At 44.5% G+C, this 27,450-nt stretch overlaps 1 protein-coding gene across 2 annotated transcripts in view; it reads right to left on the reverse strand.

Annotated features, from left to right (window-relative positions):
* Positions 1–222: 222 nt before the first annotated feature.
* ACAN (aggrecan) overlaps positions 223–27,450 on the reverse strand; it is a 90,881-nt gene continuing 63,653 nt past the window's right edge. The window contains exons 12-19 of one of the 2 annotated variants that reach the window (XM_035132015.3): positions 24,305–26,752; positions 23,438–23,551; positions 16,430–16,543; positions 9,656–9,814; positions 8,615–8,697; positions 7,330–7,474; positions 4,192–4,374; positions 223–837 (exon numbers count right to left, since the gene is read on the reverse strand). In XM_035132015.3, the coding sequence (XP_034987906.3) occupies positions 749–837; positions 4,192–4,374; positions 7,330–7,474; positions 8,615–8,697; positions 9,656–9,814; positions 16,430–16,543; positions 23,438–23,551; positions 24,305–26,752 (3,335 nt within the window). In that variant the 3' untranslated portion in view covers positions 223–748. The remainder of the gene's footprint in view (positions 838–4,191; positions 4,375–7,329; positions 7,475–8,614; positions 8,698–9,655; positions 9,815–16,429; positions 16,544–23,437; positions 23,552–24,304; positions 26,753–27,450) is intronic. The other variant, XM_035132018.3, reaches the window with a different exon arrangement.

Genomic DNA, 27,450 nt, shown 5'->3' on the forward strand with positions numbered 1-27,450 from the left:
CCTCAGAGGTTCAGCTTTTAACTCTGCCCTTCATTCTTTATATGAATGCCACTAGTCTGACGTTCTGGTTAATTTCAGCCTCCACACATTATTTTACATTTTGCATTTATTTAAAAGAATTGACATATCCAAACAAGCAATGGCTGTTTCCCCCACCTCCCTGGGAGAGGTGGAAATCCTCTTTTCCATTCCTTTCTCATTGAAAAGATTCAGCCCATTTCATCTCTCTCTCTCTCTCTCTCTCTCGATTTACACATTCCCAGTGGCTCCCTCTGAACACTACAAGGTAATCTGCAACAGTGGGAAGAAGCTGAGTGGGACAGGGAAGGAGAAACACAATGGCTTACAAAAGAAAAAGAAAAAGAGAGAGTCTTGTCCACCCTGCAGATTAAATAATTACATGGCCTGTGAATAAAACCAGGACCTCTCCCACAAAAAAATAGCAAATCTTCTTTATTATTTAACTTAACCCTCACCCTCTTGCGACCCTCTCCATCCCCTTCCCCGAAAAGGCACAAAGATAATTGGATCCAGACGGTTAGTAAAAAAAAAAAGCTTTTGCTTTGCTGTTTTGCAAAAGTTTTTTTCTCTCTCTCTTTTTTTACATATGCACAAGGTGGATTTTTCTTTAATATATTTTCCCCTTATATAACAACAACAAAAAAGCAACAAGAAGAAATCGAATCTGTTAATATAACTGTTCCATAAAATCTCTCTCTTTCTCTTATCTCCTCTCTCTGTCTCCTCTTTAATGGGTGGGTCTCTGTGCCATTCCTCCATTGGTCCTTGATCGAGTCCTTGCGCTCCTCTTATGTAGTCTGTGCTTGTAGGTGGAGGCTGTGGGAGGGGAAGAAGAAGAAGAAGAAGAAGAAGAAGAAGAAGAAGAAGAAGAAGAAGAAGAAGAAGAAGAAGAAGAAGAAGGAGAAGGAGAAGGAGAAGAAGAAGAAAAGGCACCTTGTTAGCTAGGGATGGAGGTTACAGAGGCCTTGCTTGTCCTCAGCTGGCTTGACCAAACACCTCTCTCCCTCTTGCTCTCTGGAAAAACACTGCCGAGGCTGTAGCATGTTGTTTCTTTGGCTGGCCGTGCCGAACGTGCCACGGCGCCAGCATTCTCACCGTCGCACAATCGGGCCTTCTCTCACCTCCGGTGCTCTGGGACCCAATGAACCAGCTGGGTGGGTTCCCCCCCCCCTCTATGGCACTTTGTACCAGGCTCTGTCCCTTCCAGCTAACACTAAGGGGAAAGAGATTTGGGGGTGCCACAGACAACTCTGCTACTGTCTGTTGTGGCGTGGGGTGGGGTGAGGGAATAAAGTCTGCCCTTTCCAATAACGGTTGATAGGCCGAGACATCGCCAGCCCATGAGGCAGACTCCCTGTTCAAGGAGCCATAGCTGGAGAAGAGAAGAGCCCTCTCTCTTTGCAGAGGAGGAATCCAGGAAAAAAAAAACAGCCCAAGACACGTTGGTGCCTGAGGACAAAATTCAAAACGTCCTCTGCCCTGTGACAATTATTATTATTATTATTATTTTAAAGCAAGCTACATCATTGACAATGGGCTCCTCCAGATGGCCTGTTTTTTTAGCCTTCTGATTTGCTGGCACAAAGTGCACACAGAGCTAAGAGCCAACTGAGCCACATCTGTAAAAGGTAAAAGGTAAAGGACCCCTGGACGATTAAGTCCAGTCAAAGTTGACTATGGGGTTGCAGCGCTCATCTCGCTTTCAGGCCGAAGGAGCCGGTGTTTGTCCACAGATAGCTTTCCGGGTCATGTGGCCAGCAGGACTAAACCATTTCTGGTGCAACAGTACACTGTGATGAGTGCCAGAGCGCATGGAAGCACTGTTTACCTTCCTGCCACAGCGGTAGCTATTTATCTACTTGCACTGGTGTGCTTTCAAATTGCTAGGTTGGCAGGAGCTGGCAGAGAGCAATGGGAGCTCACTCTGCCACAGGGATTTGAACCGCTGACCTTCCGATCAGCAAGCCCAAGAGGCTCAGTGGTTTAGACCACAGCACCACCCCCACCATGGGGTAGCCAATGTGATACCCTCCAGATGTTGGTGAACTCCAACTCCCATCAGTCCAAGTCAGCATGGCCAATGGTCAGGGATGGTGGGCATTGTAGTCAACAACATCTGGCTACCTCTGATGGTGGGATGTGGGTATCTTCAACCAATGCAAGAGTGCCCCCAGACAGCCCAAGCATCAGAGGAGGTGTGTAGGTTAAATCTGGAGAAGGGAATGTTATTGGTTGTATTCAATGCCAGTCGAACTCAGAGCAGACCCATTAAAGTTAATCAACATAAACTAACTTAGGCACATTCATTTCAATCGGTCTACTTGGAGTAAGACTTAATTGACTACAGGCCTATATTTTCCAAACATGGCCCCAACCCTGGATCTATTTAGTATTTCTTTTCCCCAAATACTTTACATTCAGGAAGAGGGATGGGTGAATCTGTCAATTTCAGTTCTTCTCATCTCCCCCATCTGAAGTTTGGTTTCCAGATTTCCCCAACAGTTTGTGATTTTTTTTTAAAAAAAAAAACAAAAAGTCATCATGAAAATGGCCAGCATTTAGCGCACATTTCTCTTAATATTTTTCACGCAATTCTGTCTTAATACACACACTTTTCTGCAAGTCATTTTCTCGCTATATAATGCATTTTTGCATATCTTCACGAACAGACACATTTTTATGCACACTTTTGCCTAACGTGCACTTTTTCCTGCTCATCATTTGGTTGGCGAACTGCATCCTAACGTTAGGAGAGGTGTGGACTTCAAAGGACAGCATGGTTTTGATTTGTGCATCGTGTCAGGAAGTGTGAATAAGGGAGGTCCCCATTAAAATGCAAACTGAGCCGAACTTCTCCCCCATCCCTAGTCGGTATCCTTAAAGGAAAACCCATAGTTAAGTTGATTCCCAAACGTTTTATTAGCCAATTGAAAGGGTGGCATGGGAGCTGCCATCTAGCTGCCTCTCCTCTACCCCTGCGAATCTTATCCCTGCCCTCTGTCCATTCACAAGGCAGAGAACTCAAAGACTTACAGAGAGTCTGCTGAGCACAACATGTTGGCCAAGAAGGACTTGCCAGCTGTTGGCATCGCTATGGAATGAAACGTCCCCCAAGCTGAGTATCCAGCTGGCCCTTGTGAGCCAGCTCTGCATGGGAGAGGGATAGACCTGGAGTCCTTGTCAGACTGAGCTTTAACTAATAGCACCATTGTCACACATGAGGAAGCTTCAGCCAGCCTCTCCCTTGCTGTGGGTCTGAACTGTCTGATCATTCCTAATGAGGAAGAAGAAGCTAGAGAATAATACTTTGGTATACCAGAGAGCATTCTGGTCCGGTGCAGGCACTACATTCATGAAGGCCTTTCCAGTACAGTCATACTCCGGTTTAAGTATGCCTCGGTTTGATATTTTTGGTTTAAGTACTCCGTGGACCCATCTGGAACGGATTAATCCACTTTCCATTACTTTCAATGGGAAAGTTCGCTTCAGGTTAAGTACGCTTCAGGTTAAGTATGGACTTCCGGAACCAATTACACTCATACCTCGGGTTAAGTACGCTTCAGGTTGAGTACTCCGCGGACCCGCCTGGAACAGCTTAATCCACTTTCCATTACTTTCAATGGGAAAGTTCGCTTCAGGTTAAGTACGCTTCAGTTTAAGTACTCCTCGGACCGTCTGGAATGGATTAATCCACTTTCCATTACTTTCAATGGGAAAGTTCGCTTGAGATTAAGTACACTTCAGGTTAAGTACAGACTTCCGGAACCAATTGTGTTTGTAAACCGAGGTACCACTTTATAGCTGTGGATTTGCACAAAATTTGGTCATCACCCCACATCTTTCTAGTGCAATTATCTCGTAGCTTTTCTAACCACAAAAAGTCCAATAAGAAAAGTGATGGGAAATTTCCCCTGGAAAGTGTGGGTCAACTACTGGCTGGCAAAGGCCGATGGACTGCACACACACACTATTTGTCTAATTCAAATGGGAGTTGGATAAACTCTTTTGCACTCTCTATCCCTGGGCGTTTCTAGGCTGGCTATTTATTGAGCATTTGTGGTGATACATTCACACAAAACTTGCATGGAGGTTACACAGAGACATAGGAAGCTGTCTTGTACTGAATCAGGATATTGGTCTGCAGTACAAATAAGATAAACCACTACATACGATCAATACAGGCTATCCGTGGCTCTTCCCAGTGCCCGTTGGGTTGACACCGGATGGTGGGCAGATGGCGCTGAATGTAGCCCTGATTGCACTGGTACCGCACCATGGAGTTGATCTCGTAGCGGTCTTTCTTCTTTCCGAAGTGCCTGGCGTTCTCAACCACGGGTGGGTCTCCACAGGAAACTGGTGGAGGAAAGGAAAGCCTTCAAAGTTGCTTTCAGCACAAAGCAGCTCAGTGGCTGGTGTGCTGCTCCTAACCTTCTTCTCCTATCATCGCACGAACTTTTAATATTAAAAATGCGTGACACCATATTGCTAACCAGTTGATAGGATGCCGGCTATGTCTCTGTATGATTTACTGCTCTGGTTTTCACTTTACACCATCAGCATCCAATTGGGCTGTCTAATTCTGCTCTGTCTCTTCCTTGGTGTGATTGTAACATCCAGTCACTCTTGGTACAGATATGCAGCAGAATCAGTCACCTGAGCTCAGAGAAGGACGTCTGTCGAGGCTGCTCAGTACCTGTCTCCTTACAGTCAGGAGTCATACACGGAAGAGTCGCTTGGGTTTCTCATTTTTCCAATTTTAAGTTCAGTTTATTCACACTTAATTGTGTGCGTTTTTCACAGCCCCAATGTAAATTTATGCCCATTCTAGTGCAAATTTCTTCTAATTTATATATACAATTTTGTATGCAACCCTGCATACAAATTGCTTACACATTTATGCAAAACAATTTCCCCCTAAAATAACAGACTTTTGTATGCCCTTTTCATGAATACATATGTCTGTGCATATATTTATGCACATTACTTGGCTGGAGAAGTAAATTGCAAAATTCAGGTAAGTGCAAATTTCAAAGGATGGCTGCACTTTGGCTCACATGTTCTTCTGAAAACTGCAAATTTGGAAAATTCTCCTTTAGAGGCACACGGAATTGAGCTCCTCCTCTATCCCTGCTCACTTAGCAGTGCAGGAGGATGCTCCGAGTGCAGAGAGTTTTTCTGCTTACACAATCTGAAAGCAAATCTTCTTGAGGGTTAAGAGTGAAGCAAACGTTGAAGTTTGGTTCAGAAAAAAAGTGTGCTTCGATATTTTTAAAAAATGGGGCTGGGGAACTAAGTTAGAAACAGAGATCTTGGGGGATTTACAAGTATGAGATGCTGGTCCCGTCCTTAAAATGCTGTTGGTCTTCTCTGCACTTATTGGGCTCAAGAGCAGATCCTCCGAAAATTTATCCTTGCTCTTGTTGGATTTGACTGGCATGATTCAAAGTAGTCTTGTGGAGCTATGTTACTGCAGCACCAAAGAGATGGCGGCAGATATCCTAACCAAACATCTGACAAAGGAAAGTTTCCAGAGCTTACGAAGAAAACTGGGACTTTGTGTAGCAGAGTAAAGTTGTTTAATTTATTAATGTTGTATTGCCTGAGAAGAGGTTTGTGGGATATGTCAGTCAACTCCAACATTCTAAGAGAGGACTAACTGCCTTTATGTGACAGTCAGTTTTGTCATTTGGTTGGTTGGTCTGCTGCTGATAGGAGTATTAAGTAGTAAATGCTCTGATGGAGTCTTTTTAGGACTCACTAATACCTAGTATGGGACCCAGGTGGCGCTGTGGGCTAAACCACTGAGCCTAGGGCTTGCTGACCAGAAGGTCGGCGGTTCGAATCCCTGTGACGGGGTGAGCTCCCGTTGCTCGGTCCCAGCTCCTGCCAACCTAGCAGTTCGAAAGCACGTCAAAGTGCAAGTAGATGAATAGGAACCGCTACAGCGGGAAGGTAAACGGCGTTTCCATGTGCTGCTCTGGTTTGCCAGAAGCGGCTTTGTCATGCTGGCCACATGACCTGGAAGCTATACGCCGGCTCCCTCGGCCAATAATGCGAGATGAGCGCGCAACCCCAGAGTCGGTCACGACTGGACCTAATGGTCAGGGGTCCCTTTACCTTTACCTAATATCTAGTATATAGTTTATATGTTATGTAACCTAAGTATGTACGCAATGAATCTGACAGTAAAGTAGTTTATGTTATTATCATTCAGAAAATATCATTTTTCTTCAAGAGGGACAGAAGGGATTATCAACCAGGAAGGCAAGAAGGCAGGAAGGTAGAAGGCATAATTATTAAAAGGACTCAAACGAGTTAGCAATCCGTTTGCTGCTGTGTAAACTCAAACAAGGAATTGTTTAACTCTGCTATATTATATAAGTGTTCCTACAGCTCTGACTTTTGATTCCATGCAGGAAGGGGGAAGCCTTTGTCTGCTGTTTGGTTTATGAGACCTTCAGCCGCCAAGGTTGCTAAGAGCCTTCTGTTGCCTGGTCCATGAGCCAGGCTTAGTGGCTGCAGAGGGTCATCTTTTTTGTTAAATGTGGCAGGCAGGATTAGAGCTATAAACAACTGGTTAACTAGCATCTAGAGAAGCTGGGGGAATCTGATTCAGGCCACATTTAAAGGTGAACTACTTAATTTTCGCTTCCTGAAACAACGTGCAAAGTGGAACTCAGCCGACCTTTGAAATTCACACGCCTATGAATTTTGCAACACAGTTCTCCAACACAAAACACGCTTTTAACTCTGAGTAGGTCACTTCCACCTAGAGCAGCTTTATCTGAGAAAGGAAAGCCCTGGCAGATTTCTGCCATTTCCTGCCCTCCGACTTGTTGCATCTCTGTGTGAGTCACTGACCCTATGAGGAAAATTTAATTCAGGAAAGGGGAACATGTGGCTGATGTTGCTAGACTGATGCCCCATTCCCTTGGACATTAGCCTTCAAATTGCTTCAAAGGGGCTGATGGAAGCTGAAATATAATTACATCTGGGGTTGGAAACACATGTTTCCCATACCCAACTTAATTACTGAATTTCTTTCACACAGCAGACTTGCAGATCTCTCAAGTCACACACATGACTGCAGGTGCGGCGAACCTTTGGCTCCCTAGATGTTGTGGAATTACAACTCCTGTCACCCTTGTGCATTGGCCATGTTTGCCAGGGAACTGTTGGAAACTGTAGTTCAGCAACCTCTGGACGGCCAAAGGTTTCCCCACACCTGCACGAGTGGCCTTGGGGAAGGGCTGCTATCTTGTCCTTCCTTGTCCCGTAGGACACTCGCTGCCAGGAATCCTGCCTTACCTGTTCCTTTCTTGCACGTGAATGGGAGGTGGTAGTTGCAGGGGACGTCGTTCCACTCTCCCTTCTCATGCCAGATCATTACGACGCAATCTTCTCCTTTGGCAAAGAAATTATCGGGTTGGTTGGGCCGCCAGTTCTCGTATTGCTGCGAGAGATGAGAATGAAGCTGGTATTGGAACTTAGACAGAGAAGACAGTTGGGGAGGCTTTTCCTTAGGGTCTAATTAGACCCAATGGTGGAGGAAATGGCCATCGGATCACCCATGGTTTTTTGTTTTTGCAGGGTCCCCCAGGTGAAGGTGGGATCATAATCCTTAAAAGTGAGGGGCTTATTCTCCCCAGACTTTTCTGGTCTAAATTCACACCCACTCTTGCAAAGTTGTTATTTGCTCTGCAGGCATTGGAATGTGGTCCAGCTGGGCAAATGGGACATTGTTACACCAACCTCTGTCTGGCTTTAGCCAGCCCCACCGGCCTGCCTTCTTATTACCATTCCAGAGGGTGGCACTGCCTGTCAGTTTCCTAGCAGTCTAGGGAGTGGCACTGCCTGCCAGGTTCCTTAACCTTAGTTTTGATGTTGCTCCTTGTAGAAGGGAAGGGGACAACATGAGGATTGGTTGCTCCACCTTCCATTGTCTCTAGTGCTGCCTCTTGTTAGCTCTAGCTCCACCTACTAGTGGCCTCCCTGCCTTCCACCCTACCAGTCACAACGAGCACCAGCCACCTCCGCTTATGGCCAGCGAAAATATTCGAATGCCATGCAGGTACCTGTCTATGCCCAACTCCTTATGGGACACTTGGCAGCTCTGAAGGGCAAGTGGTCAAAGCCGCAATCAAACCTGCAGCCAGCCCTAACTCTGGTCACAAGCACACCATATATCTAAAGCACTATTCCCCCTATTCCCCCCACAAAGCTCCAGTTCCCAGAGTGGTTTAACAACCAATCTTTCTTTGCAGATAACTCTGGGAATTGGAGCTCAGTGAGGAGAACAGAGGTCTCCTAAGAACTCTCATCATCCCTTAAACTACAGTTTCCACTTGGGGAAGCCATGACTGTTTAAAGTGGTATCACAGTGCTTTAAATGTGTTGTGGTAATGTTCTCTCTGTCTCTTGTCCTGTCTCACTAAACATAGAAGCCCCTTTCACTCTTGGGCACGAGGGGGGGGGGAATAAATAAAGCCCAGAATTATATTTCGTTGTGAGGAAGGAAGCTCTTATGCTGAAATGATTCCCAGCAGCCCAGGATCATTTGCTGAAAACCATGTCCTTCTGGAATGTAACTCACAAGGGAGTGTCCATCAGACCAGCGAAAGTCATCTTCAACCGCTCTGTCACTAAGGCCAATCCATTGGTAGTCTTGAGCGTTGTCTAGAAAGGAGAGATAGAGAAAGCATAAAGATTAGAAAGTTAGCCTGTAACTTCCTGCTGAAATCCTGCAAATTTTTACACCACAAATGTTCCACCCTTTCCCTTTGCCCTGCTTTTGTTGTGCCTGGGTGCTCTTCCAGACAGGTAAGGTAAAAAGGTAAAGGTAAAGGACCCCTGGACGGTTAAGTCCAGTCAAAGGCGACTATGGGGTTGTGGTGCTCATCTCGCTTTCAGGCCAAGGGAGCTGGCGTTTGTCCACAGACAGCTTTTGGGGTCATGTGGTCAGCAGGACTAAACTGCTTCTGGCACAATGGAGCACTGTGACAGAAACCAGAGCGCACGGAAACGCTGTTTACCTTCCTGCCGCAGTGGTACCTGTTTATCTACTTGCACTTTTTTTGGCGTGCTTTCGAACTGCTAGGTTGGCAGGAGCTGGGACACAGCAATGGGAGCTCACCCCGTTGCAGGGATTCGAACCGCCGACTTTCTGATCGGCAGGCCCAAGAGGCTCAGTGGTCTAGACCAGTGGTCCTCAACCTTGGGCCTCCAGATGTTTTGAGACTACAATTCCCATCATCCCTGACCACTGGTCCTGCTAGCTAGGGATCATGGGAGTTGTAGTCCATAAACATCTGGAGGCCCAAGGTTGAGGACCACTGGTCTAGACCACAGCGCCACCCGCAATAATATGACAACACTGGGGAAGCATCATAAAACGACAAATAAAATGGAATGATGGGTGGGTGGCCCAGTATAATTCTACCACTAATGCCTTAATTGGCTACACCCACCCCACAACTCCCGCACAACCAATCTGGAATGACTGCAAATTGCAACGTTTTGATTCTACTTCTAAACTCAAGAGGAATTTGTAGTTTCTCGATCAGCCAATGCCACCTGTTTGGAAAGTGCAACCTGGATCTCTGGCCCTGCGTACTCCTCAAATCACCACACTTACTGTTCACAAACTCTTGCTCTTCGGGAGTGATGATACTGCTCAGGTGAGACTGATGCTCTCGGCAGAGGTTCTCAGCATCCACCCACGTGTGCTTTTCTTCAAAGTGCTTGTAACAGTTGCCTTGGAATTTGGTCCAGCCTGCTTCACATTCTGCCAGATCTGGAGATAAATAAGGGGAATGCATGTGAACAAGAAGCAAAGGTTCTTCAACAACTCAGGACCAGGTTATCTGAAACAATGCCTGCCCTATATGGATATAAAATTTACAGCACGTTATAGTTTAAGAGAAAATTATATGAAAACGTATAAATCTAAATCAAACAAGTGTTGGAAATGTAAAGAGAAAGAAGGTTCTTTTTATTCTATGTGGTGGTCTTGTAGTAAGGTTACAGCTTACTGGGAAATGATATACAATGAATGGAAAAGGATGTTCAAAATAACTTTTGTAAAAAAAACCAGAAGCTTTTCTTTCAGGAATTATAGAGACAGAACTACCTAAATTGTATAGAAATTTATTTATGTATGCTACCACAGTGGCAAGAATGTTACTCGCCCAAAAGTGGAAAGAAGCAGAAGTCCCAGCAAAGGAAGAATGGATACAGAAACTTATGGAATATGCAGAAATGGCAAAACTTACTGGAAGAAGAAATCATGGTAACAAACTTTTTATAAAAGAATGGAAATGGTTTATTGAATATATACAGATAAATTGCAAACAGATAAAAACATTAGCACGGTTATTGTAATAACCTGCAGTTTCATAAGAGTATTTATATTTAAAGTAGATAATTAAATGAGCAAATTAAAGATATTAGAAGATGTTAAAAATTAAAGATTATGTAAAAGGTAAAGGGACCCCTGACCATTAGGTCCAGTCGTGACTGACTCTGGGGTTGCACGCTCATCTCGCATTATTGGCCGAGGGAGCTGGCGTATAGCATCCATGTCATGTGGCCAGCATGACAAAGCCGCTTCTGGCAAACCAGAGCAGCACATGGAAACGCCGTTTACCTTCCCGCTGTAGCGGTTCCTATTTATCTACTTGCATTTCGAACTGCTAGGTTGGCAGGAGCTGGGAACAAGCAACGGGAGCTCACCCCGTCACAGGGATTCGAACCGCCGACCTTCTGATCAGCAAGCCCTAGGCTCAGTGGTTTAACCCACAGCACCACCTGGGTCCCCAAAGATTATGTAGAAGGTATTAAAAAATAAATTTAAGGAACCACAGAAAGAGGGGGAAGGAAGTCAAACTTTGAAATGTTAAATAGATTGTAAAACTAATGAAATGTATAAATTTGAAAAGTGTAAATAAAAACTATAATAATAATAATAATAATAATAATAATAATAATGAAACGCTGCCTGCCCTTGTAGTGATGTATAATATTACTCAAGGCATCATACCCTACAGAATATCCTAGGGCAGTGACCTGAGAGCAAACATTTTTTTGCCACTGTGGAATGCTCTTCTTTCTGCCATACATGAAGTACCATCCATCAGTTGCTTCAGGTATCTTGAAAAGATGCATCTTTTTGACTCATAAGATTGGATCCTGCTTTTAGTAGATTTCTGATTTTACCTGTACCTGCTTTTACCTGTTTTTTTTAATAATGCTAATTTATAGCATTTTAATGTTATTTTTGTATATCACTTAGGGATTTTCAGATATTAAGTGGCTTAGAAATGCTTTTAAATATGTACATGCATAATATGCATTGCATCTATCAAGTAACTGCATATGCTTTTAAAAAATATGAGCACACATTTTTATTCATTTAACAAAATGTATGTATCACTTCATTGTAAATAGAACCTCTCAGTGGTTTGCCAGAAACAGAACAAAGCCAAAATGGTCAAAGAATGACAATGTTTAAAACCAGGTATTCCAAATAAATAAATAAATAAATAAATCAAAATATAATTAAAGTAAACAGTTAAACTAAACTAAAAAATATAATTAAAATAAACAGCTAAACTAAAAATAGAAGATGGTTACAACACATAGCAGCTTCTATGTTTCTAGGTAGGCTTGCCCGAACAAAGTTCCGTTTTTAACAAGTTCTGAAAAGGTTACGGCAAATGCGCCTGCCTGATGACAATATGCAGGGAGTTCCGAAGTTTAGGTGCTGCTATGCTAAAAGACTTCACAAGCAGGGAACAAGTATTATGCGGCACCTCTAATAGTGCCAGTTCGGCAGATCAAAGGAGTCAAGTGAGTGATTTTATTCTGTGAGACCCCCTGGGTATATAGGGCGCTATATAAATTCAATAAATCAAATAAATAATAAAATAAATGAACTACTCCCAAACTGTTAAGTGCTTTATATGCAAACAGCAAAAAACCTTGAACTTTGCCTAGTGACAAAATGGCAGCCCCATGCAAATCTCTGAGCAATTACTGGCTACATAGGCAGAATGAGCCAGTTACCCCCAGGCAGCTAATTTTGGACATCATGGAAGGACAGCAAAAGGTTAGCTATTTAATTTATTATTGTTGCATTTTCACTGCCAGGCAGGGAAGAGAGGCGCTTGTGGGATTCCCCCCCCCTTCTGCTTAGGTGCCAAAATAACTTGACCAGCTTTGGGCATTATGTATCTTGACTTGGAAGGGGAGCCCATTTGCTGCTCCACCTCAGAGAAGAAAATGTCTTCTGCCCGCCGTGAAGACGCCTAGGTCACCCTTTGCTGTGATGCACAGTTGTCCTCTCAGACAAGAAGAGTTATTGACTTCCCTGTCGAGGAGGCTTCCTACCGTGCTGAGGAAAAATTTCAAAAGCCCATTAAAGGACACCACAGTGTGCCAAAGAGACAAGGAGAGAATGGAAGAGCCTTTTAAGACTGCCAAACTGGAAACAGGGCAACACGGTCAGTCGCTTGTATTCCAAGAAGCTGAGCTTGAGGGAGCAGGGAAGTTTTCTGAGATAAATTGTGAGCAGGTAAAGAAATCGCTGCAAGGCTGTGTTAGGCCCTAAAATAATAATAATTGGGGCCAGATTCACACCATACGTTCAAAGCACTGCGGTACCACTTTAAACAGTCATGGCTTGGAGCTGTGGTCAACAGATAATACATATCTAGCTTTGTTATAAACACACAAAATATTTTGTGTTGTGTTCGATCACTCCGATGATGAAAAGCTGGAGAATGTTCACTATGAGGAAAGCAAAAGTGTTAGGGGCTGTTTTGTAGATTAGAAAAATGATGATTAAGAAAGGGGGAAATTTCAAAATTACGAATTATATGTAAAATACCAATGGAGATAGCTTTTTCTCTCTGTTTCATAATACTAGAAACTGGGTTAGCTGCGTGAACCTGCTTTCATCACCCTTAACCCATTGTGCTATGGTCCATGGGGTCACGAAGAGTCGGACACGACTAAACGACTAAACATCATCAACCCATTGCAATCCCCAGGTTCTTTTGGAGGAAGCCATGACTGTTTAAAGTGGTATGATACTGCTTTAAATGTCTAGTGCAGATGACATCTAGGATACAGTGAGCTGGAGAAGAACTTTAGGCTGATTTAAATATGCCTAACAGGCAGGGCAGTGGAAATCCATGGAGCATATTGTAAGAAGTAGGACCCACCTCAGTGGATTATGCCACAACTAAACATGGTTTACATAATCCCAGAGGAATTAACTTCCTCTCATTTTTGTTGACATTTTGTTTGCTCTCCTTAATCCAGTACAGGTGAAATGAGTTTAGTCCCCGCCCCCCCCCCAGCATCTCTGTCCCTTGAAATTTCCATCAATCAGAAAATCACTGGCGTAGCAAGGGGGTGTGATGGGGGCCAAGCGAGCAGAGGATGCAGCCACGAGCAGAGGATCCCAGCACCATCCCCGTACGGCGCTGGAGCAGTGCCACTACATAGCACACGTGTCCCTATTTTCCAGGGACTGTCCTGGATTTACAGAAGTTGCTTCAGTTTCTGATTTGATCCCAGAACAGCCTGCTTTTCCTTAGGACGCCTCAATTTTGACTGGAAAAATGCTGGAGGCTGTGGAATAGGATGTCCCTATTTTCATCGGAGAAATGTTGGAGGGTTTGCATGCAATGTGTGAACAGCCCTTTCATTACTACTGTGCAATTGAGCCCTGTTTAGGTCAAACACCATGGATATTCAAGTAGGTAGCTATGTTGGTCTGCCATAGTCAAAATAAATTTAAATGATTCTTTAGAAAGATAGTTTAAAGTAATTCTTTAAAAAGGTATGTTAAGTCTGTTAGTCAAACTTACCATATCCATTAGCCAATCACCCATTCCCCCCTCCCTCTCATTATGTATAAAGGTCTGATGACTTCTGTTTCAGTGTATCTGAAGAAGTGCGCATGCACACAAAAGCTTATACCTAAAATTATTCAGTTGGTCTCTAAGGTGCTACTTTTTAATTTTTTAACTCTTCTGGAAGGATTCTTTTAAAGGCTTTCTTAGATCATATAACTTTTTTGAAGACTTGATTCTTTTAAGGGAGTTTTTAGGTTTTCAAGAATAGTCTTTTAAAATACATTTTTTAAAGAATTGCTTTAATTTATCATGGATATTCAGCAAGGGAAGAAAGACTTGTCTTGGCATGGCCCCCGCTGGCTGTGTGTCCAACATCCATATGTCTTCAGCTGAGCAGGTGAAAGCCCCCCCCCTTCATATTTATTCCCATGCAAAGGAACTTCCATTAACATGACCTTTTGCCTGGCATGTTCTCGAACTCTCCTAATATTTCTTGTTTGCCTGGAAGGAAGATACTGAATGTGCCTGAATGTATAAAGGTAACATTTATATTCATTGCTCCACCCACTTTTGTCCCTGGTCCCACCCACAACTTCCACACAGCCCCCCAGAAGATTTCACAGAAGGAAATGTGGCCCTTGGGCTAAGAAAGCATCTCCCTCTTGGTTGTACACGGTCCATTTCTTTTCTGGTCCTGTTTGCCAAGGTAAACAGGCAAAAACCCTGCCTGGCTGTTTGTTGCTCTCAGCTTGTTCTGCAAGTAACGTGGGTGGGAGGAAGAAAGATGTAGGAGAAATCGGATGTGAATTCATCCTGCCTGCCTATTAGTAAGAAGATGGGAGGGATGAATGGATGGATGTTTTTACTTGAGGCTCCTAAGGGAAGTTCCGTAGCCCAGCTTGAAAAGAAATATTCTTTTTTTGTCCCCACCAAGGAACTCATCTGTGTTGGCACATGGAATGGTATCATGTTTTGCTTGCCGCTGGAGTATTCCCTATGAGGAAAAGCTAAAGTATGGAACTTGTAAATAAACTAGGAGGGGGTAAGGAATGATCAGAATTTATACCATTATGAAAAGAGTGGAGACAACTGGTTGGCATTGTCTGAGGGTGCTTCCCGGCAACCCATTTGCTGGGCATTCATCCTGCTTTGTTTGCAAGGTGGCTAGATGGGGTTGCCTGTTTAATGAGCATTCATTCTGATTTGCTTGTAGGGTGATTGGATGCGGCTGCATCAAAGCAAATATCATCCCAGGGCATTTCCCCAGCCCAAAGAATCCAGTCATTTTGGGAGGCCAGCTTGTTGCACAAGACCACCCACTCAACCGTAATTGTGCAACCAGAATTTGCTGGTATGTGATTGAATTCCATCTGAAAAGTGATGGTCTGGAAGTGCCCCCCCCCAAAAAAAAAGTAATGCTGAAGGCTAGTTAGGGGGATGCACAATGGGCCATTGGGCCACATACAGTTTTGTCAACCAACAGAAGGGTGAAGGAGAAACAGTCTACTGCTACTGCAACAAATATCATTTGTCTCCTGAAGCAGTCATCTCACTAGGCCTAGTGGTAGGGCCGTCTCCCTTAATGTACTACTCCCTGCCCCCCCCACCAGAAGTGAATCCACTCATTCATAGGAAGAAAGTGAAGGGATACATTTAGACACACAACTACAGGGGGTTAAAGTTGCAGAGGTGAGGCAACAGATTTCACCTTTCCCCAAGTGCACCTCGGATTTCAGCCTCCTTTTCTTTCTTCCACACATTTCAGCAGGGTCCAGTTAGTTTGAGTCAGACCCTCCATAATCCCACCCTTGTGTTTTTGGAACGAGCTTGGACATTTAAGAATGTGACCAAGAGAAAGAATGTTGGGAACTGCCCAACAAAGGCTTCCTTTGGTTTCTAAGTGTGACCAAGAGAATACCCAGGAGTCTTGAGAGTTATAAAAAGAGAAAGACAGAAACTACGTATGGAAATTCCTTGCCATACACAAGATAAATATGGGCTGGTAAGCAAAGAAACCAGCTTTCCTTGTGGCAAAAATGCACAATTCCTTCTATTACTAACATGCAACCTTCAGGTGCTGTTGATTATGTACATAGCAAAAAATGACACCAGCATGAGCTTGCAAGAGGGATGCATCAGCAGGCTTAGGGGAAACTCCAAAGTTTGCAGACATATGAGCAAACGAAAACCGGTGAGAAAACTCTAGTGGGAGGGAATCCCAGGCTAGCTCAGTGAGGTCTGAGCATGCTCAGTGGTCATGGCATGCAGATTAGATATTTGGCAGGGCAATGAGAAAACGCTGAGTGGACGTGGAGTCCTGAACAGCAGCAGCACTTCATACTGCAATGTTCTGTTGCAGTTTTTACTGGTTTTTAAAATTACAGTTGTTAAAGAGTTAGATGAGGATGGGATGGGTGTGTGTGTGTGTGTGTGTGTGTGTGTGTGTGTGTGTGATAGAGAGGATGTCTCCCCACACCTCCCAACCCAGGGGAGAGAGAAGGGATACTGTTAGTACGATTAGCTGAAGCCAGGTAGGCAGGGCGTACCAACGTCACAGAGGTCCCCTCCGTAGCTGGGAAGGCATAAGCATTTGAAAGTGTGGATGCCATCGACGCAGGTAGCTCCATTCAGACAGGGGCTGGAGTGGCACTCATCAGTGTCTGCAAGAAATCAAGGGCTGCCATTAGGACTCAGGCTCTGGAGGGAGGTCCATCAGCAGGAGAAAGGCTTTCCTTGCTTGTCTTGCAGGGCAGGGCAAGGCAGGAAGAATGAATGAATGGTTTGGAGAGGCAGTGGGGGAAACTTGGAAGCGGGCACCAGCTTTTGCCTTAGAACTATCACCGCCAAAGAAGTAGAAGAGGAATGGGGAATGGGAAGGGCAGGCTAGGATGTGCCAGGAGGGCTTCCCCTTTGCTTACCAGCAGGGATGACAGATCAACCATAGAGGAAAACAACTGCTTGCATTTGGGAGAAAGAAAGGCAGTATAGTATTTTGATGGGGATGCGCTCAAGATGCGTAAGATTGTGATGGGCTACGCAGGACATAGACATGCTCGTAAAGGGGAGAAAATAAAAGAAAATTGTGGGTCATTTTTGTGATGAGAGGACCTAAATGGAAAAGCCAACCCTTGGACAGAAGTCAGGAAAGGGAGCTTCATATGGTTGCAAATTTATTTAATTGTATTAGTGAGCCACTGGCATTTTTCTCCTTTAGACCCACAAGTAAAAAACACCCCTATAATTCCAGAGACTTTTTATTTTATATAGCAAATGCTGGAAATTCAGAGGAGGGCGATGTGGTTATGTAACGGTCCTAAAGAACAGGAAGAGAGGTTTCTCTGTCACCTTCATTATACAGCAAATGTTGAAAGCGCCCCACTTTAGCCTGCCTGTTGACACTTAAGATTTGTTTTGTTAGGACCGACCATGTTTCCGTGTTTGCACATTGTTTTAAACTGTTTTTAAAATTTTGTTTTAATTGTTGTAACCCTGGGGACCTTAAGGTGAAGGACAGGTAAATGATGATGATGATGATGATAATGATATGATATTGTTATGTTCCTCAATGTGCAATGGCATGGGACAAGAACTTACGGTAATTCACATAGAGCAGAAACCCCCCCACAACCTTAGCTTGCCCCCCCCAAGCTCTGGGTGCCTCAGGTTATTTATCAATGAAAAGGAGCCCCACTTTTTCCAAGTCTTTTTAGCACATCCTGCAAAATCAATTATTGCCATGCCTTTTTGCTGTCTGCTTCATTTGGACACCTCTGCTTGTGGCTTTCTCACCCCTCTGGTCACCTAGCTATCATTTGGTAGAGCCTGAGACAATCTCTGGGTTGCGGGTTTGAGCCCAGCATTGGGCAAAAGAGTCCTGCTTTGCAGGGAGTTGGACTTAGGTGACCCTCATAGTCCCTTCCAGCTCTACAATTTTATGATTCTATGAGCAGATGAAAGAGTTCTCCAGCAGAAACGAAGCATGTCTAAATCAGGACCTACTGGGACATCTCTGGGTAACTTGCAGTAGCTCAGCGAGGGTTGACAACTTCCAGTGGTTTAATAAGAGTGACACCCCCCCAAAGCCTTTCCCTCCTCTCCAAAATTTGACTGCTGAAATCGAGAAAGTTTTGAAGCAAACAGAAGTAGGTGTATGTGTGAATGGATCCATGCAAGACCTCCAGTTCTGGTACTGAAAGCAAGTTCTTGGTCTCTGAGCCTGGATAGCTCAGTGCCTGGATAGCTCATGTTGGTTTGAGCATGGTGCCGATAACCCCAAGGTTGCAGGTTCGATCCCTGTATAGGGCAGCTGCATATTCCTGCATTGTAGAGGGTTGGGCTAGATGATCCACAGGGCCCCAATCCAACTCTATGATTCTATGATTCTCAACAGCGCCTTGTTTCTGAGCTGCTCTTCTGTACTGGCCATTCATCCTGATTTGCTCGTGGTGTGTCTTCCAACTAATCAGCCATTCATCCCACAAATGCAAAAAGTCTGTTTCCTTTTTTAAAAACGTGGATCTGTTGCACTAGGGCAGCAGTAGGCATCAATCCACTTTAATTGAGCAAGCCCAAATTTCCCAGTGAGGATGCGGGTGGCGCTGTGGTCTAAACCACTGAGCCTCTTGGGCTTGCCTATTGGAAGGTTGGCAGTTTGAATCCCCACGACAGGGTGAGCTCCCGTTGCTCAGTCCCAGCTCCTGCCAACCTAGCAGTTCGAAAGCACGTCAAAGTGCAAGTAGATAAATAGGTACCGCTCCGGCGGGAAGGTAAACGGCATTTCCGTGTGCTGCTCTGGTTTTGCCAGAAGCAGCTTAGTCATGCTGGCCACATGACCTGGAAAAACTGTCTGCGGACAAACATCGGGTCCCTTGGCTTGTAAAGCGAGATGAGCGCTGCATCCCCAGAGTCATTCGTGACTGGACTTAACTGTCAGGGGTCCTTTACCTTTTAAAAAAAAATTCCCAGTATGCTCTTGAATTTCTCCCACAAAATACTGATAGCCTGGAGGGGGCTTTTGTCTGCTTCTAATTGTTTCATCTTTATCCAGAGCCTTAGACACTGGTCATCATCGCACATTCATTTCACAAGCCAAGTGATAAGAGAAGATAACCAGCCACATCCTTATTTCCAACTTTGGGCTTATCTAGACTTCCTTTTGTGCCGCATTTCTAGGCACAGGTTGGGGCTTTAAAGATCCATATCCAAGCTTTGTTTTTTGCTTTTTTGTCTCAGTGTTTTCCCCCTGCGTTTACTGCTGAATCAGAGGAAACAGCAATCAGGTTTTCTGCAGATTGTCGTTTTCTCCAATTCGGTGGTGAAACACAGGTTTTCCTGGGGAAAGCGCTGAGACCAAAGCAAACAAACAAATGCTCAGACATGAAAGGTATATTAAAGCATGGACCTCTTCCTGGAAATCGCAGTACAAAAGGAAGTGCGGATGAGCTAAAGAAAATAAGGAAACAGCACAGGAAATTAACAGCATTAAAAAGGTCTGTACATTATAGAAAACCCATCTAAACTTGAATCAAAAACTTATTTGCACCCCACACCTCCTTTCTCACTTGTATCTGCTAACGAAACAAAAAATGGCTTTTGTACAAGTAACTTATGGAGGGTTTCTCCCCTTTTCTTTGACAGTGAACAGGCAATCATGCCATTTCTCTTCCCATCTGAAAAATCTTCACCATGGGATTTTGAAGTATGCATAGACTGGCTGTCAGGGAATTAGGGCTCCATCTGATGAACTATTTATTGATTTGCTTGAGCAAAAGTTACACAGAGGTGAGATTATATCCAGTCTTCATTGTTTGCAGGAAGTTTCTATAATCATAGAAAAACATAGGAATGGGTGTGTGTGATTCAGTTCACATTTAAAGGCAAATCTACGTAATTCACACTGTCCAAAACAATATGCGAATTGCACTTCTCCGAATTTTGCCATGCAGTTCTCCAGCCAAGTAATGTGTACAAAAATGCACATGGTCACGTAAAGCGTGCACAAAAATGTGCACATGACTGAAATGTAAAATAAAAAATGCACAGCATTAGGGGAAATATAAATATTAGGAAATGTGTACATCAGGCAAAATTTGCATACAAAAATTTGTATATTAGGGTAAATTTGCAGCAAAGTGGTGATGAATTTTCATGAGAATCTTTTTTTCTTAAAATTGCAAACTGATGTGGAAATGTGAAGAGCTTAAGATAGGAAAAAATGAGATATCAAGAGAATATATAATTGACAGATTCACCCATCCCTAGCTGTCAGAGAATGAGGCTCTATGGCACTTTCCTGAAAAATGTTATTTTGTCACTTCTCTTATACAGAAAAACCCTCCAAGGTATAGTGATGTAAAGTGCTTACTCTAAAAAGACCTACCAGCAGAGAGCAGGGAAGCACCGGGAGTCAGCCCGGTTCAGCATTTGCTGAGCTCCACACCCCAGAAGGGTGTGACTGCTGCAAATTCCCTGAACCTGCTTCTCCTCCTCTTCACCTCTGTCTCTCGCTTGCTTGCTTTATCTCTTCCTCTGGCCCAGAAGACGTAAGCAAGGGGATGGCAACGGTGGTGAGATGAAGGAGCAGCAGCAGCTGCTGCTGCTGCCTCGGCCTACCTGCTTCCTGGCTTTTTACCTGGCAAGAGAGCAGGTGATGGCAAAGGCAAGGAGGAGCAACAGTAGATGGCGCTGTAAGAACATAAGAAGAGGTTTTCCTGGATAAGACCGAAGGCCCATCTAGTTGGACATCCTCTTCTCACGGTGGCCAACCGGGTGCCTTGGAGGTGTAGCACCCCAGACCTTGGAGGTGTAGCAAAAGGTAAAAGGTAAAGGTAAAGGACCCCTGGACAGTTAAGTCCAGTCAAAGGCAACTATGGGGTTGCAGCGCTCATCTTGCTTTCAGGCCGAAGGAGCCTGTGTTGTCCATAGACAGCTTTCTGGATCATGTGGCCAGCATGACTAAACCGCTTCTGGCGCAACAGGACACCGTGACAGAAACCAGAGCGCATGGAAACAGCATTTACCTTCCCGCCACAGTGGTACCTATTTATCTACTTGCACTGGCATGCTTTTGAACTGCTAGGTTGGCAGAAGCTGGGACAGAGCAATGGGAGCTCACTCTGTCACGGGGATTCGAACCACCAACCTTCTGATCGGCAAGCCCAAGAGGCTCAGTGGTTTAGACCACAGCGCCACCCGCGTCCCTGTGTAGCACATAGCCATGATAATGGAAACGACTCAAAGCAACTTACAGACACAACAGAAATACTGAAACCGATTCCAGCAAAGACAATAAAAGAAACGAAAGAACCCCACCTCTATACAAAGATCTTACAGATCCTGCCGCACTGAAAGAGGCCGCAAATACTTGAAAGGCCTTCAGATTAAGGGCCAAAAGCCTCTGTAAAAAGGCCAAATTTTGCCAGATGTTTAGAAATATATAAAAGATGCCAGGAGAGCCTCCCTGAGGACAGTGTTTCTACAAGCGGGAAGCCACCACTGAAAAGGCCCTTTTTTGTGTTGCCACCCTTTGGATCTCCTGTGTCAGGGGCAGATGGAGAAGTGCCTCAGATGACGATTGCAGCATCTGGGATGTTCCACATGGAGAGAGGTATTGCATCTTTGTGGTAAGCATTGATAGCCTTATCCTCCATGAATTTGTCTCATCCCCTTTCAAAGCCAGCTAAGTTGAGGCCATTGATCCATCTCATGGTAGCAAATTGCATAGTTTAACTATTCACTGTGTGAAGAAGAACCTCCTTTGGAGACCACATGGAGACCATACATTCAAAGCACTATGATCAGGGTGGATCTACTATAAAACTAAAGAAGATTAAGCTTTAGGGCCCCTAAACCCAGAGGGCCCCCAGAAACGACTTTAGTCCACGCTGCTTAATTTATTTGGGGGGGGGGAGAGAGGAAGGGGCTAGTACATCCAATTTGAGTCACACAATTCAAATTGATTAATTTTTTGTTGTATATATTTCAACAATTCCAAAGTTTGAGAGTCAGTAGCACAGATGTTCTACAGGTGGTGTGTTGCAGGAATTTGAAAACTAAAGGGATAGGAAATTTTTTATTCACACCAGTGACTTTACATGTGAGATAATTTTGACATGTACAGCGATTTTAATCAAAATCTGAGATGTAGTTGTTTTGTTTTGTTTTTAAAGTGTTGATCTGTTGTGGAACTGCCCCATTGAAAAAGTGAAAAGTGGTTATTCAGACCTCGTTGCTGGTTGTGAAGCCCCCACCCCCACCCCATAACAGTTCAAGCTTCAGGGCCCCCAAATGGTAGGTGCATCACTGACTATGATACCACTTTAAGCAGCCATGGGTTCCTCTATAGCGGGGTTCCCCAAACTTGGGTCTCCAACTGTTTTTGGACTAAAATTTCATCATCCTTGACCACTGGTCCTGCTAGCTAGGGGTGATGGGAGTTGTAGTCCAAAAACAGCTGGAGACCCAAGATGGATGGAGATAGATAGACAGATGATAGATAGGTGATAGATGATAGATAGAAAGATATCCATTCCGTCTTCCTCTCTCCTTTGTAGACAATGTTCAAGACTACCAATGGTTTGGCTTTAGAGACAGAGGTATGGATGACTTCTGCTGGTCTGATGGACACTCCCTTGTGAGTTACATTCCAGAAGGACATGGTTTTCAGAGAATAGTCCTGGACTGCTGGGAAGCATTTCAGAATAAGAGCCTCCTTCCTCAGAAGGAAATATTCTTCTTTTTTTCTTTATTAACCCCTCGTGTATTGGGTGTAAAAGGCTACTACTATTTAGGGTTACCCTACGGTATGTCTGGATTTTCCCGAACATAGCTGGAACATGGCAGTCGGAAACATGTCAGAAATTGCTGACATGTTTGGGAAAATCCGGACGCATGGCAACCCCCCCCCAAAAAAGCTCAGCCACTTTGCCCCAAAAAGCTCAGCAAGTTTTCTGTCCGGACTGTCACTTTGGTAACCGTACTACTGTTAGTATGTTAGTATGCAGGACAAGAGACAGACCTAGAGACCACATTTACACCATACGTTTAAAGCACAGTGACACCACTTTAAGCAGTGCTGCTGTTCGCAAAGGCATGTGTGTTCCATCTTGGGCTGAGTGAGACCAGCCCCACTTGCTCTGCAACTAGAACTATGAATGAAGCCTTCTTCCTGGGCTTGTAATGCTGCACTGGGTGAGAAACTCTCTTCCCAGTGCGGTTACATATATCAGTTGTTGTGGGGCTGATGCTTGACAGCCATTTCTGATACATCACTTTTGGATTATTTTCCGTTTGCACTGAGCTGCATTAGTTGTTCATTGAATTGCGGATCAGTAGAGCAGATCTGTAGTTCCACGTGCGCATGAACAAAGAAACGTAACAATAGTGTGTTGTGGATAGCCCATCTGTTCTTCTGTTTCTTGGTTCTGCCTCCGTGCTCAGAACCTGGGATATTTGCTCAACGTGCCCAACAAGCAACACAGTTTTGCAATAACATTTTCTTGGTGGGGTGCATATTACCCTCTCAACCTCCATATTAAGAAGAAGTTAGGACTTACCTATGTCACAGCGATCGCCCATATACCCAGGTGGGCACACACAAGTGATGCTTCCATCTTGTTCTTGGCAGGTTCCAGCACCACATGGTTTCTCTTCACATGTCTTGGGCATAACTGCAACCATGAAAGGAGATAAGCATTAATTATCCCTTTGGAACTGGTAGGGTGGAAGGCTGGGTGGTCAACAGTAGGTGGCAGTACAACCAATGACAGGCGAAGCCAACTACAGTGGTACCTCGCAAGATGAATTTTTCTATGGCCGTGCTTTGCAAGATGATTTTTTTGTAATTTTTTTTTTGTTGCTTTGTTTAAATTGGAAAACCGCAAGACGAAATTTCCACAATACAAAACAACTCGCGGAACAAATTAATTTTGTCTTGCGGGGCACCACTGTAGTTCTAGTTTTGTCTACATTCTCTTTCCTGTTGACAAAAGTAACATTCATTTCTTCACCCACATTTGCCTTTAGTCATGCTCTCACCTCCCCCAAAAAAGTTCCCAGAAAGAATATGCGGCCCTCAATTTGAAATAGGTTCCTGACCACTGATTTAGGTGAACAGGAATGAGGTTCTGCTGATGAAAGGCAGTATGATAAAAGATGGTCTAGGAGAGACTCAGGGCTCAGCTATACAGCTGCAAATAAAACATTTGAACTGTCTTTTAAATGCAATGTGCAATGTGACACTAGATGGCGATTGTGAGCCTAATGGAAAATTCAATGTATTTTTACAAACACTTTTTAAAAAGCATTTTCATATTTTTTTAAAAATATGTATGTAGATTCCACCTCAGGGAGTGTGAGCATTCTGGAGATTCAGATAACCAAGGCTGGCTATGGGGGGTTCCACTGTATATTTTTAACTGTACCTTGTATAGTAGATTCTGTCTCATCTGTAACCTCTGGTGAAACTTCAGGCAGGACATCCTTGGCAGTCGGAGGTGTTGGTGGAACCTCTGGAAAAGCTAAACCTTCTGTTTCCGAACCTGGTATTTTGTGTGTATAGGCCTCTGTTTCAACCTGGCCTTCTTCTAGATGCTTGGACTTTGCAGTTATTTCAGCATCTGGTTCACTGGTTCCTGGTAGACTATCTGGCAGCAGAGCTTTCTCCAGAACGTCAGAGGCAGGGTCCGGAGGTGGCCCAGAACTATCCCCATGAATCTGGCTTCTTTCTTCAAGTGCCTCAGAGGGCAATCCGCTGAAATAAGGTACTCCAGATGTTTCTGTATGGGTTTCAGGCAATGCTGATGTTTCACTACCCGCTTCATAAAGGGTTGGCATTTCAGGGTGTCTGTCTGGTAATGCTGATGCTTCACCACTTGTTTCATGAATGGTGGCGGTTTCTACACCAGCTTCATGAAATGTGGATATCTCACCACTGGTTTCATGAACAGTTGAGGATTCTACACCAGCTTCATGAAACGTGGATATCTCACCACTGGTTTCATGAACAGTTGAGGATTCTACACCAGCTTCATGAAACGTGGATGTCTCACCACTGGTTTCATGAACAGTTGAGGATTCTACACCAGCTTCATGAAACGTGGATATCTCACCACTGGTTTCATGAACAGTTGAGGATTCTACACCAGCTTCATGAAACGTGGATGTTTCACCACTAATATCATGATATTCAGGTGGGCTTATGGTACTTTCATGATAGCCAGAAGTTTCTCCACCAGTCGCGGAGGTTTCCCCACTTGATTCAGAAAAATGGGGATGTGTTGCCTCTGTTCCTCCAGCCATTTCCTGTGAAACTGCAGGGCTTGTCACAGCTTCTATAAGATCAGATGTTACTAAGGTGATTTCTGGGATTCCAGAGGCATCACCACTAGTACCAGCCACGGTTGAAGACTCTCCACTTAGGTCAGTGACACCAGTAATTTCTCCACTAAAATAAGGAACACCCGATGATGTTCCACTGATGTCAATTGTTCCTGATGGATAGCCGCTAACTGTTGTCACATCGTATGGTTCTCCAGATGCCTCCCTATCTCCTGAAGGAAATCCACTGATTTCTAATACCCCAGATGTCCCTTCTCCAAGTTCCTGGGCAACCGATGGCTGTGTTACAACTTCCACCAAAGTTGTATCCACAAGGGAGACCGTGGGAAACCCAGACGTGAGCCCACTGTAATCGTAAATTCCAGATGACAAGCCACTGGTGAGACCAACACCAGAACTTTCCCCACTAATGTCTGTTAGTCCACTTGGAAGTCCACTAATTTCATGAGATCCTGAAGTCCACCCACTGAAGTCTATTTGGCCAGAAGGCTGACCACTCACATCTAACATTCCAGATACTATGCCTGATAGATCTTCATCTCCTGAAGACAACCCACTCATTTCTACAAATCCTTTGCCTTCTTCTTCTTTAGCTGAAGGAGTTGTCACTTCAAACAAATTGGCATCTATGAAGGTTACCCCTGAAGGCTCGCCACTTCCATCAGTACCGGAAGCGTGGCCACTTAAGTCCACGAAGCCACTTATATCAGGTATCCCAAAATGTTCCCCACTGAAGTCAATTCCTGAGGACAACCCACTAATATCTGGTAGGCCAGATGGTTGTCCGCTAGCATCAAGTCCGGATGGTAATCCACTGATATCAGGTATCCTAGGCAGCTCCCCACTGATATCAAGTCCTGAGGAAAACCCACTGATGTCAGGTATTCCACTGACATCAAATCCCGAGGGTAACCCACTGGTTATGCCACTCATGTCCCATCCAGCAGAGGGCAACCCTGATAAGTCTCCATCTCCACTGACCCCAATGGTTCCTTTCCCTTCCACTTCCTTGTCCGTTGCTGTGGTGACAACTTCCACCAATGTAGCATTGACAAGGGACACGGTAGGAAATCCAGATGGGAGACCACTGTAATCATACTCTCCAGATGGTAAGCCACTGAAAAGGTCCGCACCAGAACCATCTCCACTGAATCCAGAAGGCAACCCACTGATTTCTGGAACCCCTTTGCCTTCTTGAAGTCCAGGTACTTGCTCTTGGATTCCTGAGCCAATCCCTGATGTCAGTTCTTCATCTCCAGAAGGTAAAATGCTGACTTCAATAACACCGGAAGACAGGCCACTTATGTCTCCTGATGGTAGGCCACTCTCACCAGAAGGGAGTCCGCTGAAATCGGTGGCGCCAGAAGGAAACCCACTTTCTCCAAATCCAGAGGGTTCTCCACTAGGTTCATACATTCCACTTGTATCTGGAGCTCCAGATGTCCACCCAGAAGCAGATGTTTGTGTGATTGGAGCTTCTGCACTTGTTTCACTAGGTATGGCATCAATAGGAGCAACAGCTGATGGAATCACTTAAAAAAAGAAGTGTGTGGGAGAGAGAGAGAGAGAGAGAACATTAAACAAATCTTGTTCAAGGACACTGACATTTTCTCACATGATATAAATAGAAACATCAGCTTGAACTCTGTTCAATATCAATTGTCCATTATCATCTCTAACTAGCTATGGCAGCCAAGGAACTCAAGCAGAAGGTCTCACCCACTGCCTGCTACTGGATCCTTTTCACTGCAGACACCTCCTGTTCCACTGTTGGCTATGTGCTGGTCATTGGCAGATTAGATTACAGGCAGCCCCCCACTGCATCCGTGAAATCGCATATATTTGAAACACCACTGGAAAAAGCCTGCAACTGCCCCATTCTGTCCCTTTTTGTAACATTTTCAGCTCACTTACGGGTTCGGAGCAATTCACGTATGCACGGTCATGCAGATATTGAACATGCGTAATTGGGGGAGTTGCCTGTACTGCAATGTGCTCTATATGGGATTGCCCTTAAGACTGACCTGGAAGATGCAGCTAATGCAAAAGGCAGAGACCCGGCTGTTCATTAGGGCAGAATATCACCATATTGCTGTGGAAAGAACTGCATTGGCTTCCATTTAGCCACTGGGAGAACTTATAGGTGCTGGTACTGCCATACAAAGCCTTATGCAGCCTGCGATCAGGATACCCAGAAAACCTAAAAGATCGTCTCATCCCCTATGGGTCA

The sequence above is a fragment of the Zootoca vivipara genome, chromosome 13 (assembly GCF_965207765.1).
Source record: "Zootoca vivipara chromosome 13, rZooViv2.hap1.1, whole genome shotgun sequence".
NCBI lineage: Eukaryota > Metazoa > Chordata > Lepidosauria > Squamata > Lacertidae > Zootoca > Zootoca vivipara.